General features: G+C 51.7%; 1 protein-coding gene across 3 annotated transcripts in view; it reads left to right on the forward strand.

Moving 5' to 3' along the window:
• The window catches only part of Sez6 (seizure related 6 homolog), a 47,326-nt gene that overhangs the window by 13,447 nt on the left and 18,522 nt on the right, over nucleotides 1-15,357 (forward strand). For 2 of the 3 annotated variants that reach the window (XM_015996236.2, XM_006977448.4), the window contains exons 2-3: nucleotides 8,924-9,586; nucleotides 10,309-10,442. In XM_015996236.2, coding sequence (XP_015851722.1) covers nucleotides 8,924-9,586; nucleotides 10,309-10,442 — 797 coding nt within the window. Of the gene's footprint in view, nucleotides 1-8,923; nucleotides 9,587-9,698; nucleotides 9,700-10,308; nucleotides 10,443-15,357 lie in introns of those variants that run through there. The other variant, XM_076542943.1, reaches the window with a different exon arrangement.

A 15,357-nucleotide genomic window follows, 5' to 3' on the forward strand; every position in this document is an offset into this window, starting at 1 on the left:
CAGAATGCTCCTCAGCTTCATGTGACTATGGCTAACTTTTGTCTTTAACCTTTTGCAATGCTAGAGATCAAAGCTGGACCCTTGAGCATGCTAGGCAAGCATTTTACTTCTGAGCTATGCCCCTGCTCCCTGACTATCATCCTGAACACATAGACATAAAACATTTCCATGGGATCTGGAGAAATGGCTCAGCACTTGCTGCCCTCACAAAGGACCCTAGTTAGATTTCCATCATCCACATGGCAGCTAACAATCATGTTATTCCAGTTGGGGGGGGGGTCTGATGCCCTCTTCTGGCCCCTGTGAGCATTGCACACATGTGGTGCACATATATTCAAGCAGGCAAACACAGATATACACAAAATAAAAATACATCTTTTTCAAAATATTTAAAACAGGGAATGGAGAGATGGTTCAGTGGTTAAGAGCACTGGCTGCTCTTCCTGAGGACCCAGGTTTGATTCCCAGCATGCACATGATGGCTCACAACCATCTATAATTCCAGTCTTTGGGGGTTTGACACCCTCCTCTGACCTCTGCAGGCACCAGCTACACAATTGTTGCACAGACATACATGCAGGCAAAACACCCAAAACACATAAAATAAAAACAAAAATTTTATTTAAAAAAAAAATACTCTTTAAAACATCTCCATTATTGCAAAATTTTTTTTTATTGCAAAATGTACTGCTTGGGGGCTAGACAATCCACATCCAAACTCTAAACCTGGGAGCTGTGCTTCCCTGGTCTGTTCCATCAACTGTACAGGGGGGTGACAGTTCCTATCTGATACAACTATGCGATGCTCAGTGAGCTGACTCTGGTGAAACCCTTGGGATGTCACTGGGCATGCGGTAAATGATGGATAAACAGTACCTTGCAATAGTTCCACACACTAAGCCCTTCATGGTTCGTGGTGTTCTAGTATGTGAGAGCAGACAGCACCCCTACACCCTTCTCCATTTTATCGATGGGGTATGGAGGCTTGGATTGGGGAAGTGGTTTGGACAGTGGCACCAGGCCTGGGGAGGTGGCCTGACCCCTGGTTTGTACCACTGTCTCCACCCCTGCCCCCTCCACCCAGCAATAAGACTCCTCCAACCTAAAGATACTAAAGCATACTGGGGTGGTAGCTGCTCCTAGCCACTTAGGAGGCAATGAGTGCTCTGTCCCTGGAGGTATGACCAGGGATGGCAGGTACTGGAGGACTCCATCTTTGGAGCAGCTGGGACAGGTGGCTTCCTAGCTGCAGCACTAAATCTGGCCCTACCCCTGGTCTGCTGTGGAAGACCTGCTGCACTGCTTCCTCCTGGGCAAACGAAGGACGACGGGTGAGATGCTCAGAGGTGATAAGAACTCAAGTGCTGGGAACCAGCCACTTCTCCACTCAGCATCTAGCTGAAAGGAAGCATCCTTGCTCACATTTGAAGTCTGGGCTTCATTGGATCAGCAGGAGCTGAGCAGGAAAGAGGACGGTGACAAAGTGTGATGTTTGTCATAGGGAAAAGTTGGTCATAGGGAAAGCAGACAGATGTGGATGCGGGACCTGCTGGCTCCTGCTAGCAGACACTCCCCACCAATTGCCAAAGGCAGCTACCCAGCTTCTCCCTGCTGGACCCACCGCTGCTCACCCAATGTGGTCAAGAGCCAGGCTTTGGGGAGCAGGGTGGTTCTTGATTGTGTAGACAAGCAGACCTGGGCTCAGGAACTGTGCTCTGAGACTACCCTTCACCAAGCCCAGCACCAGGGACCAACATTTGTGGGCAGTTATGTGGGAAGAGAGATGCCTGGTGCTGTATCCTTGCCACATTGCAAACTAATCATGTGCTCGGGACCCATCACGAAGTATCCCAGGAGATCAGAGGGCAGTCAGGCAGGGATGGCCATCCAGAGGGGAGACAGGAATTGGAGACAGGATGGGGAGGTTGTGAAGAGACAAAGGGGTAGAGAAAGCATGGCAAGAGGATGGTTGGGATGAGCAAATGGGGTACTGTGGAAGGTACCTGTTCTGACAAGGAAAATCTCTTCTCACCTTAAAATACTTCCCCTCCAGGACACCACCAAGCCTCCCCATCACCACAAGCTGCAGGATTCACCACACAGATGCCCTAGTATAACAGCACCCAGATTAGAGGGGAGAAAGGAGGCCCAGTGAGAGCAGCCAACAGAGCTGGGCTGTGGGTTCTAATCCTAGGTCTCTGTGTGATCATGAATGAATTATTTAACCACTCTGGGCCCCCAGAATGTCTGTCTCTTGGGATAATGACACAAACTTCCCTAGACGGAGTAGGTAGAGGGTGCTGAGAACACAGTCCTCATACAGCAAGACCCGAGGAAGGCAGGGGATGACAGCTGTTACCAGTTCCAGCTGTTGGCCTTAGACCACAGCAGGAAGTGTGTCCATTCTGGCTCTTGAATAGCTTTTAGATAACCTTGGAAAACCACATCCCAGCTCTGGGCCTCAGTTTCCCCATATATAGTATGAGGCAGACACACAGCATTGAACCTATTCAAAGGCTGGATACCATGGGGTAGTATGGTTACATGAGTATGGAATCAGAAGTTTCTAGAACTGGATGGACTTCAGGGCCTTGTGGCCCTGCCAACTTCTACCTGGTACCTCAGTACCGAGACAGAGCTGAGCCACTACTCTGTCAGTGTGGTGATCAGACTCAGACCTAGGGACACCCTGGCACTCTGACACACACACGGCCCCCTTCCCTCCCTCAGGTTCTGGGATAATAGGGGTCTGCAGGGCCAGGCCCTCACTAATCCCCTATTAAAACTTGAAAGGGGCCAGGAACCCTCCAGAATAAACTCATTAATTTTTATGGGATAATAAATGGATCCCATTAAATTCTCATTCTTCCAGTGCTGGGCCAGCTTAACCTTTAGAACTCAGAGGAGTGGACTCCCTACCCACTGCATCCCCCAGGCTCTCCTGGCCCCCCATGTTGTCATACTTTCACTTCCAAGCTGAGGACTGGTTCTACCCTATGGTGGGAGAATTCATCTGAACCCATCCCAGAACCATAGGGCTTCTCCCCATACTGGACATATAAGCCTCTTAGGCCTTCTGTCTCTGAGACATGAGCCCTGGTCACAGCTGGGGCCTGCCCTGCACTGGGCTTTGAAGTGACAGACAACCCCACGCTTGTAGAAGCTGGGGCTGGGCCTGGCGGGTGGAAGCTGTGTCTGTCAGGAGAGTTCTCCTACCAGAACTCAGGTCCTCCCTTCACAGATGGGGAGACAGTTCACACGCCAGTGAGACACAGCTTTGAAGTGAGAGCCCGCTCCTGCTTTGTGGTCCAGAAAGATCTATAGATGTGATGGGACCGAGGGCCAAGTCCTGAGGCTGCACACAAGTCCTCCAGGAAGAGACACTGTATAAGGCCTCCAGCTTCACTGCCCACCAGCCTTGTGGTCATCTGTGAAATAGACCTCAAGACTTACCTAGCAGAAGGTAGAGAGGTCTCCAGTGTTCCCTCCTGATCCAGACCTGCCAGGTGTGGAACACACAGCCCTCATCTGTACCCCTACCCCTTTGGGCAATGCAGGGGGAAACAGGACAGGGATCCACTAGGCTAGGCCTAAGGGGTGGGATTTCTGTTCCTAAGAGGGGCCACAGTCGGGGGAGGCACAGGGGCCGGGAGGCGGAGCGGGAGAGAATCCTCTGGGGAGGCATCCTGAATGGCTCATTAGTGCCGATGAAAGCCTTTTTTCATTTCGTCTAAATACTTTAAACAGGGCTCCCTCGGATGTCTATTTGCATAGCTTAAGAGCTAATGCGGGGGGAGGGCCCAGGCTGCAGCGCCCAGGGCTGGGGGTTGCTGGGATGCTCAAGAGGGCCTCCAGCCCTGCTGTAGGGGACTGCCCAAGCCGAAGGAGGGTGTTTCCCAGACCCAGACCATGATAGAGGGCAGCCCCATGTCCCTGGAGTCCTGCGGGGGTCGGGGGTCTTCCCTGTGTCCAGGTACCAGGTGAACTGAGCAGGTGTGGATCATGGAAGTTTATCTGGTTGTACCCCCAGTTTTGTCCCCAGGGATGAGCAAGGCCTTGAGGTAACCGCCCTCTTCGTGGCTGAGGCCGAGCTATCCTTGTTTTGTGGATGGCATGTCCCACGATCATACACATTGTCACCCAACAGATATGATAGTTCCCCAAAGAGAGACCTCACCTTCAGCTAAATCCTTCCTATCCTAGTGAACTGCTTCCTTGTCTCAGGCCCCAGGACATTGCTATCTAGAGCATCCAGAAGAGACCAACTTTTCCTCTTCTTTCTTTCTTTCCTTTTCCTCCTCTTCCTCCTCTTCTTATTCTATGTAGACCAGGCTGGCCTCAAACTACGAGAGATCTGCCTTGCCTCTGCCTCTCAAGTGCTGAGTTTAAAGGTGCAGGGAAGTCTGCCTGCGGGCCAAGATGACTTTGAAGTGGCTTCTAAGCGGCAGAGCTGACACTGGGAACCAGGTCTGTGTGTTGTACTCTAGCACTGGTGAGCTTTGGGAATGGAATGGGGGCTCTCTCGGTTCCAGCCGAGACACCTTCCCAAGAGCCAGGGTCAATTCCAACCTGCAGAGTACTTGGATGGATCCCTTCCTCTCTGTCTGCTCTGTGGCTTCTTCAGATGGCTAGAGTGTTTACTGTTGGTAGCTTCATTCACCCCTGCCACAAGTCAGCATGATCTGGAATGACTGGGGGCCACCCCTGTGGCTCCCCCTGTCTGATTCTCACACAGCCATTTTGAAAACAGAGATCAGGACTATTCTCCTAGCCTCCTCGGAGCTGACAAAATTCTGTATGAACTGAAAGTGGAACCAGCATCCGCTGACCTTTTCTTGGCAGTGAAGGATCTAGAGAGTCCAGTGGGCCCCAAGTAGAATGTGCGTCATCTCTTCAGTGACGTGGTTAGACGAGCCCCCACAATCAATAGTGAGCTGATAGTCCAGATTGACTCAGCTCCAGCACTGGGCAAGTCTAAGTGACAAATGAGGAAGAGTCCTCTGTCACCGAGTGGCTGTGTCAATTACGTAATGCAGGCTTGCTGGGGATGCTGGCACTTGCCTATAATCCTGGCACTTGACAGGTAGAGAGACAAGAGGATCCATGAGCCAAACGCCACCTTTGACTGCGTAGCAAGTTCAAGTTCAGCCTGAGCTACATGAGACCCTGTCTTGAAAAAAACAAACCAAAACAAAAAACAAAAAAAAAAAACCCAGAACAACAAAAATAAAAACCAAAAGCCCTAGCCCTTGGAAGACTAAGGCAGGAGGATTGAAAGCTTAAAGCCATCTTGGACTATGTAGCAAAATTTAATAATAACAATAGTAATGGTAAATAATAATACAAGGTCTCGGAGGGAACTGGTTTAGCAGTCTGGACCCTTAGCACCTGCTTCTGCTGCTCCTTGTATCACACCCTGCCCTTAAATCAGCCCCTGAACATTGAATTCAGCCAGGCAAAGAGAAGCCCATGACCTCCGCACCACAACCCTTGGGACCCCAGGGACATGTCACCCACCCTCAGGCCTCCAACAGTCAACTAGGGTATCTAGGAGATACCTCCTGCAGAAATAGCTTATCTCCCAGAGATTATCTTACCCTCGCTGACAGTGGGTGGCTCCTGCAGGGAACAAGTGGCAGCCGATTTGGGAATCAATTTGCTCGTTTGATATGCTATCTCGATCTCATTTAACCAAGTGCTTCGGTCCCCCTAGATAACACAATCAGCTCAATTGACAGTGACGGGAGGTGCCCATTAGCTCCACTCCATTGCCCAGCACCCACCTGACTGCTGGCAGGAGAGCTGTGCCAGCTATGGTCACTTCCCGAGGCAGAGGCTCTCTGTGTGCTCTCTCGCTCTTCCAAGGTGCCCACAGGTGCCCACCCCGAGAGCCATAGGAAAATGCTTCTTGATAGGCACCCCTGGAAAACGGACCTGGAACAAATAGAGAGTTCCAGGGGTTCCAGCCTGTGTGTCATGCTAAGAATAGTCACTGCTTACCTGGCAAAGACAGAATGACATCTGGGGAGTGGAAAAAGAAAGTAGCCTTGTCCTGGCATGTCACAGACACTACCTCAATCCCTCCCCTCCACATCACTGATTCAGATGAAAGACACCCAGCACTGTCGGACCATCTGCTCTGGGGGATATGAGCCTGGCTGAGTATCTAGTTTGGACACTGTGATATCAGTGCTTGGCACAAATGCCAGGGCACAGATGGGCTACTTTAGTGGGCATTGTAGGATGTAGCAGTTGGTCCAGGTTTCTCAAAGCTTTGGACAGCCTGGGCCCCGTGACCCAGAAGAATGGAGAACCCTCCAAACTAAAACCTGCCTTTCCCACCCCAGTTTTCTCCCTCCTCCCGTTTGTCTGACACATCAGAGCTACAATGGTCTCCTGAACAGAATGTAGCCCATCTGCCACCTCTTTGTGCCTGCCAGTCCATGGGGTGGGTGTGAGCCTTTGGAATGACAGCCCCACCAGCAGACGTGGAGAGGAACCGATCTCCTTGCAAACTCTGTTATCTCACCCCAGTTATACGTCCTTTCCAGATCCTCCAAGCAGCCATTTTGAGAGCTGTAGAGATTGGAAATACCACTCCCGCACCCCCTCCCTGTCCCCTCCCCCCGACTTCTCAGAGCTGACAAAATTCTGTATGAACTGAATGTGGAACCAGCATCCACTGACCTTTTCTTGGCAGTTAAGGATCTAGAGAGTCCAGTGGGCCCCAAGTAGAACGTGCGTCATCTCTTCAGTGATGAGTCAACATAATCAATAGCAGAGCAGTCTATACTGCTGACCAGGGATAGGAAATAAGTTTCATTTTCTGTAGCCTGATTGGTTGCTAATGGCTGTCTGGATCACTGTTGAGAAGGAGTCTGAAGTCTCACGTGGTCTTAGCAAGAAATTATCAAAACTGATCAGGGACATATGCCATGAATGGAGGGGTGGCATCCCATTCTACCTCTGTTTAAGATGTTGCCTAGTATCCTAAGAAAGATGAAAGAAGTGGGCATGATAATGCGTGGGTGCATGCCTGTTATCCCAGCACTCAGCTGTTAGAGGATTATGAGTTTCAGGCCAGTCTATGGAGTGAGACTGTGTCTCGAAATAAAAGAAAGGGAGAATTCAATGATTCATATCTAGTGGGAAACAGCATTTTCTCAACCAATCTAAAAAGGAAGCTCTACTTCACAGATAAGTAAACCAAGGTTTAAAGGATATAGGTACCTTACCCAGACCACATAGCCCCAAAGAAATGGACCTGAGATCTGAAGTCCTATCTGCTCCAGAACTTGGGCCTCTCCATTCTACCAACATTACTGCTCTAGAAGGACCATAAAAATCAGGAAAGGATGCCAGGCATTGTGGTGCATACCTTTCTTTCATCCTAGCTCTCAGGAGGCAGAGGCAAGTGGATCCTTCTGAGTAAGAGGCCAGCCTGGTCTACAGAGTGAGTTCCAGGACAGCCAGGGCTACACAGAGAAACCCTGTTTAATAATAATAATAATAATAATAATAATAATAATAATAATAATAATTAATAATAACATCGTCATCATCAGGAAAGGGGAGAAGTGAAATCATTTCTTAAGAAGTTAGAGAACTGAGATTTCATGGGGACCAAACAAAGAAGCCAAGCCTGAGAAGATCTAAAATAAAATTCCAAATATGTGGTACGTTTCCTGAAACTAATGACGAGCAGTTTCACTGGGAACAGGACATGAATTTGAATGTCTTGTAATTTCAGCCAGGAAAGTCACTATTGTGAGGGACACCACTCTTGGTAAAAATCATTGTCTTTCCCACTGCAGGTTATATGACTCTGAGAGAGGCATTTCCTTCCTATTTTCTTTCTTTCTTTTTTTCCTTTTCTCTTGAGAAAGAGTCTCTCTATGTAGCCCTGGCTATCCTACTCATTATATAGACCAGGCTGGCCTCGAACCCTTTGCCCCCTGCATGATCAACCAAAGGTGCCGCTACATCTGCTCTTCTTTCTTTCTTACTTTCTTTTTTCTTTCCCTGAGATAGGGTTTTTCTGTGTAACCACCCTGGCTATCCGTGAACTTGCTCTGTAGACCAGGCTGACCTCAATCTCACAGAGATCTTCCTGTCCCTGCCTCCTGAGTGCTGGGATCAAAGGTGTGGGCCACCACTGCCCATCTCTGAGCCAGTGCTTTAACCCTAGCACTCAAGAGGCAGAGGCAGGTGGATCTCTGTGAGTTCAAGGCCAACCTGGTCTACAGAGTTCTAGGACAGCCAGGGCTACACAGAGAAACTCTGTCCCAAAAAACCAAAACCGAAACCAAACAAACCAAACCAAAAAGACAGTCTCCTATATCCCAGGCTGGCCTCAAACTCATTGTGTAATTTCAAGCTGACCTTGAATTTCTGATTGTCCTGCTGGGATTGCAGGTGTGAGCTGTCATACTTGGTTTATATAGCGCTGGGATCGAACCCAGAACTTTATGCTTGTTAGGCAAGCATCCTTCCAGCTGAGCTATAGCCCCAGCCCTAGCACTTGCTCTTCATGACCCATCTCCTCATTAGTAAAATAAGGCCTTTGAGGTACATTAGGAATGGCAAGTATATATTTGGCATGTCATGGCTTCTTAGCATTCTGTGTTGAAAAGGATTCTGAAGTTGAATCTGGAAACAGCAGGAAATAGTGCAATGATCGATTTGTAATGTCTGTCTTGGTTGCTGGAGGAGAAAGGATAGCTCATGTGCCATCTTTGAAGTATGTGATATCACCTCGCTTCCAGCTCTAAAATTTTATAGCTCCATGATTCTCAACAATGAGCACACTCTCCAAGGCTCTCTGTCAAAAGCAAGATGGATCTCCTCCTGCCTGTGCTGGGTGGGATGCTGTTCACTGTGGCGTAGCAGGAGAACCTCTGATCGTTCATTATTATTATTTCAGGACTCTCCTCAGAGACTCCAATCACAGGGGAAGGTCAAGCCACAGGCATCAAGGAGATGGATGGGGAGCTGACCGCAGCCCCAACACCTGAGCAGCCAGACCGAGGCGTCCACTTTGTCACCACAGCTCCCACCCTCAAGCTGCTCAACCACCATCCACTCCTGGAGGAATTCCTTCAAGAGGGGCTAGAAAGGAGTGAGGAAGCCCTGAGGCCAGCACTGCCCTTCCAGCCTGATTCTCCTACACCCTTCACTCCAAGCCCGCTTCCCCGCCTGGCCAACCAGGACAGCCGCCCGGTTTTTACCAGTCCGACTCCAGCTGTGGCTGCAGCACCCACCCAGCCCCACTCCAGGGAGAAGCCTTGGAACCTAGAGTCAGAGCCCCCTGGGCTTCATATCACATCTCCTCTACCTCCAGGGCCGAGTATGGCAGTGCCCACTTTGCACTCAGAGGACAGACCCAGTACGACACCCACCAGCCGAACATGGACTCCAACCCAGGAGGGTCCTGGAGACATGGGCAGACCTTGGGTTCCAGAGGTCATGTCTCAGACCACAGGGCTTGGTATCGAGGGGACCGTTGCCACCTCCCCAGCTTCCGGGGATGACGAAGAGACCACCACCACCATCATTACTACTACCATCACCACAGTCCAGCCACCAGGTCAGCTTACCTGCTGGCTGGCAGGGCTGAAAGTGAGGGCGGGGGGCACACCATGATCCCTAATGCCTTTGTTTCTGACACTGCACCAACCTACCCTACCCTCTGCACCAAGGGTCATCTTATATAAAGCCTATGGATTGGAACCATATAATCCCAGGTTCAAGTTCTGATTCTCCAAATCTAACATGGCTCTAGAGGTTTTACTCAGCCTCTCTGAGTCTCAAATGTAAAGTGATGGTTAGAAAGCCTACCCTGGGGTTGGAAAGATGGCTTAGCAGTTAAGAGCACTTGCTGCTCTTGCAGAGAACCTGGGTTCCCAGCACCCACATGGACACTAAGAACCATCTGTAAGTCTAGTTCCAGGGAATCTGATGGCCTCTTCAGGCCTCAGTGGGCACCAGGCACACATGTGGTACACACACATCCATGCAGGTGAAACACTCATACACACACACACACACAAAAAAAAAAATAATAATAATAATAGTAATAGTAATAATAGTAATAAGTAAATGAAAGCCTACCTCACGGGACCATTGTGAGAAATGAAATAGCATTGCATAGTAATCACTCAATATAAGGTGGTTCCTTCCATTCTTTCAACAAGGGAATAGACATTCCTAGAGGTGGGCTTCAACACACACACACACACACTTCAGCTATAGCTAAGACTCTATCCCACCTGAGCTGGTCTTAGCCTCCTGTTTCCTCCTGTTTCCCAGGCCCTTGTAGCTGGAATTTCTCAGGCCCAGAGGGCTCTCTGGACTCCCCCACAGCCCCCAGCTCACCCTCTGATGTTGGCCTGGACTGTTTCTACTACATCTCTGTCTATCCTGGCTATGGAGTAGAGATCAAGGTGAGTGATCTGGACCCATCGAGAGCAAAGCCACCCTCCCCCAGAAAGGGGCCTTCTATGGGGAGCGGTAGAAATGCTTAGGGGTACCAGTTGAGTGGGGGATGCCTAGGGCTTGAGGAATAGACGTGGCTGGATTCTGTCTTGTGCACCAGTAGCCATGCCTGGGAGGGCTCCAAGCAAAAGCGAGTGTGCTTCGCCTCTTCCTCGGGCTCCATGAATGCCTTAGCAGAGCCTGAAGAGGAGCTCAGCCTTGGGTGGACGGGGGACCGGGTGAATGTGAATTCTGCGTCTGAAACCACACAGGAATTGAGACAGCACAGGACCACCTGTGAAGAAGCTGTGGCGCCTCATCCATGCACCTGTTTCTCTCTTCATTCCTTCCATGAATGTGTCCTGGGAGGCAGATGTGGGGGAGGCTGCCATGGTTGCACCATGGTCAAATCTGTCCCTAGTCTCCTGAGCAGCTCATCCTTTCCTTTGGATTCAGAAGGTCCTTGAAGCCCCAGAGCCGAGCCTGAACATCCTCACCGATGTTCTACAGACTTTTCGGCCTCCACAAAGCTAGATATTCCTTTTGTTGTCCCAAACCTGCTTTTTAGCCCATTACATCCAGGCCAGAAACCTGGAATAGGCCACCACGGTACAATGTGGATTTTGTCTCCTGAGCAACATGGGGTCCCCCTGGTCTTTTTTTCTTAGTCTAACCAAACTCACCCCCATACTCTGTCACCACGACTGCCTTGAAAAACTCTCATCCTCCCCTGCTTCTCTTCCCCCATCACCCCAGACACTGCATGGCCCTCCAGTCATCCTTCCTGGTGATTTGGTGGCCGCCTTACACGTTCCCTGTCAGCCTCCCTTACCCACGCAGCAGTCACTTTTCCCAGGTGAGAGTCTAGCACTTTTGTCTCCCACCTTGCCCCGGAGGGCCTTGAATCTGGGCAGCCCTGGCCCCACCTCTGCTACTTCTTACCTCACAGCCCGCTCCTTCTTTGGTTTGAACAGCTTGCAGCTGATTGAACAGACTACCGCGTCTTCTCCCACAAGCCCCAGTCACACAGGCCAGTCCCTTTGCCAGGATAAATGCAGGACGCAGCACTGGTATCAGGTTCTCTGGGCCTTATCCCCAGGGTCTGGGGCTATCATCTTAGCCCTCGCCACTCTCCTTCCGTGGTCCTCTTTGCAGCTGTCCACCTCCCCGACTAGACTGTAAGCTGCTAGAGGGGCATCTTGTAGTACAAGGGATCACCATGGGTGGAGAGGAAAAAAACGTGGACATTTGACTGGCGTCTTAAAGACTGTGGAAGGGAAGCAGGCCGGAAGCCAGGAAGCCACAGGAAGGGAGCTCAGAACTCTGGATTGCGCCAGCCACCCTGCTCCCCGCTCACCCACTCCGGGCCTGCTTCCCACCTGGCCCAGCTCACAGGGGCCCTGGATCTGGGCAGGCAGCCAGCGGGCACACGTCTCCAGGCAGCACCTCCAGCTCTCCTCTCTGGGGTAGTCAAGTTCAGGTCTCCCAGCCAGGAAGGGGAGGCAGGGGCTCTCCTACCTGTACTGGCCTCCCCTCTTCTTTCTTCAACTGTTTATTCCTGCTCTAGCGAGCTCCAGGCCCCTCATTGTGGGCTGACTGGAAGGGCAATTAGAAACAGCCACCCCCCTCTCAAGCCATTAGCACTCAGCACCGCTTAATTAAGGTAATTAATGTAAAATCATCACCAAATGAGAGGTGGCACCGGCTGTGGCTCACAGGGTGGAAGGTGCCAGCTGCAGGTGTGAGGAAGGAGATGGGAGGGGGCAAGTACCAGACTGGATACCCCACTGCAAACCTGGACTGGCCCTACCTGTCCCTCAACTCTGATACCCACCTGAAATCTCAGGCCAGGCTGGGTTCAGCTCTTGGACCCCCCACACACACCTAGGGCGGGGGAACAAGATAATGGGGCAAGATGTATTGATGGCTCTGCCTGGCCCTAATCTGGCCCTAGTCCAAGTCCAAGCCCCACCCTGGATGCCCACCCCTCAGGCAGCCCTGGGTCTGGCACTGCCACACTTTTTCATCAGAATGCAAAAGCGGTTACCAGGCAACCTTGAGACGAAAGCCACAGCCCTGGACGGTCATCAGGAAACATGGCATGTGCTAGCTCACCCTCCATCTCATCCCTGTAGAAGCAGAGTCCTTGAGGACTCTGTAGCCTGAGACAGAATCTGAGGTTGGGGTGGGAGGTGGGGGGGGAGGGGAAACAGCGTGACCACAGCCAGGTCACCACCTACTTTAGGGAAAGAGAAAAAGATGGAATAGCAGGATGTAAGGTCGGAACTATTCCTGGCTGCCTCCCCTAGACCTGGTCCTCTTGGCCACACCACACAGGCCACTTGGGACCTGTAGAGTTACCGATACCATAGACCAATATACCCACTACATAGCTGGGGAAACTGAGGCCTAGGCAAGGAAAGGGATTTGCCCTTGATCATTCAGTTAACGATTAACTAATGGCCTTTGGTTAACAGGTTTGTTTCACAATCAGAATTTGAGCACCATATTCCCGGTCTCTGTGCTGAGCATTGAGGGCACAGAGGTCCCGTTCAAGGAGGGTCACCATAGGATGCTCAGTGCAGGTGGGACTGGGACACAGAAGAGCTTGGGAACTCCAGGCTCTGGGTTCCTCCCTCAACCTGGAAGGGCTTTCTAGAAGCCTGTAGGGTGACAGGCAGCAGCCACTGCCTGTGTTGGGAAGAAGCAGATGTGCCAGGCTTGGCCCCGGGAGGCTTTCCAGGTGTTTCGAGAAAGCATTGTCACTGTGTAGGCAGCAGATGAGGGCCAGGGATGGGGACTCAACTATGGGGAACCCCAGTGTGGACCTCTAGTTCACCAGGATCACCAGGGCGTGTGGGAGTTGGAGATGGGCAAGGGAGATGTGAGAAGCCAGGGAAAGGATGGCACTAAGTGCCCACAAATCACACTCCTGGGCAGGTTAGCCAGGTTCCAGGCTGAAGCAGCACTTAATCCAACTCTGGTCTGCCTTTTGTTGTTTAAGGTGCAGCCTGGGAATACCAGACTCTCTGAAAGCTGAGTTCTCCCATTTGGGCCACCACAAGCCTCCATAATCTGTTCCACTCCATGCCTGCCCTTTCTCCATGATGCTGTACCTCTCCATGCCCTCTGGGGGTCTGAGCCAGGAGGAGGCCAGGCCAGGTTCCCCCATAGTCCAAGGAGTCTGACTTGCTGCAGCTGAGCATTGGGCACTGGGCTGGACTCTTTCCTGAAAGATCCAAAGAAACCCCTCAGGTCAGAGGACATGGACCCTACGACCCACATGGGTCCTGTGCCCTCCCTGGGTAGCCAGTCACCCATGAGTACTATAGGCCATTTGAGACTTGGTGCCTGCCTCTCACGATATTTGGCATTCTAAGAGCCTTCCCGCTGCCAGCCTCCATCTTGGCTTGGCTGCTCTCTGTGCCATCTGGAGCCCGGGCACAGCTGCCCACCGTCCCTGCCCTCATGCCCAGACGGCCCCATTGGCACACAGCTTCCTCAGGCCAGCTGTCAGTTTGATGGACAGAACACCCTACCCTGCTGAGCCAGGTCAGGACCGGCCCTGATGAGAGCATCAGTAATGTGTGATGGGTTGGGGTGGCGGTTCTGGGCAATTCCTTACTTCCTGACTCTGGGAAGGCCCATCTGAGGGCAATGAGAGTACCTGGAAAGTCTGGCTCCGTGCATTTAGGTCCTTCATCCCATCCCTAAAGCAGACCCTACCCCACCTCCCCGACACACACAAAAAAGGTATTATAGAGATGTACCAGATCTCAAGGGATTGGAGTCTGGTTCTGCCTTCCGTAGCCCAGCTCTTAGTGACTGGCTAAGCCCCTGGCCTTCTCTGGGCCTCAAAAGGTTAAGTTAGATCAGTCCCTGCCACTGAGTCCCTCTGCTTCAGGACATTCGTCCCTAAGCTCAGCTGCACAGTGGTCCATCAGGCTTTGGCCTTGCTTCCTGGTAGCTACAAGCTGGGGCTTCTGTTAGATGTGGGAGTGGCCAGAATCTGGGGGACGACACACAGGCTCACCCTGGTGTCCACTAACAAAACGGTAGCATCATCTTACTTGCCTAGGAGGGTCACACCACTGCAGTCTGCTTATGTCCATCGGACACGACTGACTAGACACGTGACCTTGGGGGTGCAGAAGGCAACCTGAGCCCTCCCTACCTTTCATCCAGGAAGAACCCCCGCCCCCAGCAAAATGACTATGTTTTCTCCTTGAACGTCTCCCTGGTCTTCCAGAGGCAGGAGAGTGCTCCTGGAAAGGCCAGGGTCCTATGGGAATTGTCCTCCAAGCTCTCTGTGCTTCTGGCTCCCGCTGCCTGGCTCCCAGGGCCCCTCCTGTCACTGGATGGGGTGTGGGAAGACAGCCCTCATGAGCAGAGCTGACATTTCAATCTGCCTCCCCGACTCCTCAGATGCCTGCAAATTACATCAAGACTTCATCTCCCCCCTTGTCCAACACCCAGCCCTGTCTGGCCCCTGTCAGCCTAGTCCTCCAACAAGTGACGAATTACATCCCAGCTTCTGCAGCAGGCCTGCAAGCCGGTCCTCGGAATCCAGAGGCTCAGAGGCGGCGGTCGCACAGCTATCCCTGGGCTGCTCGGGGAGCCCCATCCCAGCCCTCATCCCCAGGCTGAGCTGGGAGCCAGACCCCTTTCCTGGCTCCAAAGAGGGGGGGTGCAGAGGTCTCAGCTCTCAATTTCCCAAGCTGTACAGACTGCCAGAGGAAGGACGGCTCATGGGAACTCAAATCCCAACATCTTGAAAAGGCCAGGGCAGGCCAAGCCAAAATCCACCTCCCTGCTCAACCTGGGGCCCTGGAGCCTGGGAATAAAGATGTCTAGAAGTCTATTTCTGCAGGTGATAGCCCCAGG

The sequence above is a fragment of the Peromyscus maniculatus genome, chromosome 8 (genome assembly GCF_049852395.1).
Source record: "Peromyscus maniculatus bairdii isolate BWxNUB_F1_BW_parent chromosome 8, HU_Pman_BW_mat_3.1, whole genome shotgun sequence".
Classification (NCBI taxonomy): domain Eukaryota; kingdom Metazoa; phylum Chordata; class Mammalia; order Rodentia; family Cricetidae; genus Peromyscus; species Peromyscus maniculatus.